The 2,706-nt window shown below is 49.2% G+C and overlaps 1 protein-coding gene across 1 annotated transcript in view; it reads left to right on the plus strand.

The window, feature by feature from the left end:
* The first annotated feature begins 2,595 nt into the window (after positions 1-2,595).
* Positions 2,596-2,706, plus strand: part of TMCO6 (transmembrane and coiled-coil domains 6) — a 7,184-nt gene continuing 7,073 nt past the window's right edge. Inside the window, exon 1 of the mRNA XM_031060583.1 lies at positions 2,596-2,665. Within this exon, the coding sequence (XP_030916443.1) occupies positions 2,596-2,665 (70 nt within the window). The remainder of the gene's footprint in view (positions 2,666-2,706) is intronic.

The raw sequence follows: 2,706 nt of genomic DNA on the forward strand, positions 1-2,706 counted from the left end.
AGGGGTCCCAGGATGAGGGAAGAGACGAGAATCTTGACTCCGTGTTTCAGAAGGCTGATTTATTATTTTATGATAGATATTATATTAAAAGAAAATGATATATTAAAACTACACTAAAGAATAGAAGAAATTATTTCATCAGAAGGCTAGCAAGGAATAGAAAGGAATGATAATAAAATCTTGTGACAGACCGAGACAGGCCGAGCCAGCTGGACTGTGATTGGCCATTAATTAGAAACAACCACATGAGACCAATCACAGATGCACCTGTTGCATTCCACAGCAGCAGATAATCATTGTTTACATTTTGTTCCTGAGGCCTCTCAGCTTCTCAGGAGAAAAGATCCTAAGGAAAGGATTTTCCATAAAATGTGTCTGTGACACCTCAGGGCTCCCCAGGTGCCGGGCACCCTGCAGGCAATGCAGAAGGGACAGGACTGTCACACCTGGCACCCAGACTGTGATAGATGAGTAATGCCATGATTGGCTCTCACAATTAATGGACAAATATCATGTATTTAGGTTAAGAAAAGTTTATAGATTTGTAGTTATGTTGTACCCCCTTGCGTGGTTATCAAGGGACAGCCGGGGTTGGGACATCTGGGAGGGCTGGCTTGTCACTGTGGGGACATCTGACCTCCAATCAAGATTTGAGGAAGAGATCTCCACCACTGGACAGTGAAGAAGGGGTTGATGGACAGAACTTTGGGAGGGGTTAAAGGGTTAAAAGGGAAAACCTCCATTGCGAGAGGGCTGAGCACATGGCGAGGAAAATCTTTTGCTCCCAGCGCTGTAACCTTTTTTCTTTCTTCAGTCTTCTGTTGTATTTTTGATAAGGTTTAATAAACCCTCCTAAACTATGAGGAGTGAGTAGGTATTTCTCACCCAGACCATGCCCAGGGGCCTGTGTTCCATGAAGGATGGGGATGACACGATTCCCATCCATTGTTTGAGTATCCAGAGCTGCACAGGGCACTCCTGCACCAGAAGGAGCCAGAAGTGCTCCAGAAATGCTCCAGAAATGCTCCAGAAATGCTGGATGTGGCACTGAGTGCTCTGAGACAAGGTGGTGATCAAAGCTTGGACTTGATGATCTTGGAGATCTTTTCCAGCCTAAAAGGTTCTGTGATTCCATGATCTGTCAGGAATTTTTTCTTTCCCAGAGATTTCTCTGCCTATGTTGGATTCAGAAGGGGCTTCAGAAAAGTAAGGAAATGTTGGAATTTCTGGCTCTTTCTTGCTCCAAGGTCAGGGTGAATAAAACTCAGGGGATGTTGTTTTTGAAGTCTCACTCTGAAGTTTATTATCCTTATCTATTACAAACTCATGAGATGTGAGCTCTCTCTAACAAGTCAGAAAAGTGAGCTACAATGGTGTCTGTTCAAGGGTATTTAAGTCCCAATTACCCAATAAACAGCTGACATTTATATTATTTATGCTTTTAACCGAATTATGATCACCCAAAACCCACAATGAGGACATCCTTCATCCAATTAGAGAAAAGCACCCAGATTCATGAAGAAGAAGGAAGAAGAAGGTGCAAAAAACAACTAACCCACACCCCAAATTCTCCATCTTGGCTCCCATTTATCACCATATATTAAAACCCCAAATCTAAGTTTTTCGCCCTGTGAGACCACACTTCTAACCAACTACACACCCATAATCCCAGCGCTATTAATAAATTTTGGAAGCCCTCTCCACAGCCCCAGGTCAAATGCAGTGTTCTCCTGAGGGTCTGTGCCTTTCAGCACAGAAAGTTTAAAATTCTCACCATCCAGGGTTCCAACAATGAAACTGCAGGGCCGGACAATGCAACTCCCAGTTTGCTGTAGGTAATGTGGCTCTACAGCTGGGCTGGGGTCCCTCGCTCTCTGGGACTCCTGTGCAGAGGTGCTCAGCAATTCCGTGATTCCTCTCCTACATCCTTGCGTTACACGGAATTCCTCAGCACAGGAAGGACATGGAGCTGCTGGAGGAGGCTCAGGGGAGACCTCAGAGGCCCTGCCAGGGCCTAAAGGGGCTCCAGCAGAGGGATTTGGGATTAGGGCCTGGAGAGACAGGACACAGGGAATGGCTTCCCACTGCCAGAGGGCAGGGATGGATGGGATATTGGGAAGGAATTCTTCCTGTGAGGGTGGGAAGGCCCTGGCACAGGGTGCCCAGAGAAGCTGTGGATGCCCCATCCCTGGAGGTGTCCCAGGCCAGGCTGGACAGGGCTTGGAGTACCCTGGGATAATGGAAGGTGTCCCTGCCCATGGTGGAGGGGTTGGAACTGGATGAGCTTTTAAGGTCTCTATCCAAAAGGGTCTGGAATTCCATGAAACTGCTGCTGAGTGATGATGGAAAAGCGCCAGCTGCCCTCTGAGCTCTCCTCCTGGCCCCGTCAGACGAGGCCCCAGCTCTGCCCGGGCTGGCACCTTCAATTTCTGCCCTCCAGTTGCAAATTCCCCAAACACCTCGCTGGGGAACTGCTCTGCCCTCGGTCCCTGGGCAGGGACCCGCCTTGTTCCGCATTTCTGGTGAACCTTTGAGGGCTTTTTTTGCCCTCAGCACAACCACCACCCATCCTACCCCTGCGGGGCACAGCCGCCCATGCCCGGAGCGGGCTGCACGCTCCGCTTGCGAAGAGGGGGCAGGATCGCGCTTTCCCCGCCCCGGGACCGCCCCAGGACGGCCCCAGGACGGCCTTTTCCTCCTCCTTTT

The sequence above is a fragment of the Geospiza fortis genome, unplaced genomic scaffold (assembly GCF_000277835.1).
Source record: "Geospiza fortis unplaced genomic scaffold, GeoFor_1.0 scaffold413, whole genome shotgun sequence".
In the NCBI taxonomy this organism is placed as follows: domain Eukaryota; kingdom Metazoa; phylum Chordata; class Aves; order Passeriformes; family Thraupidae; genus Geospiza; species Geospiza fortis.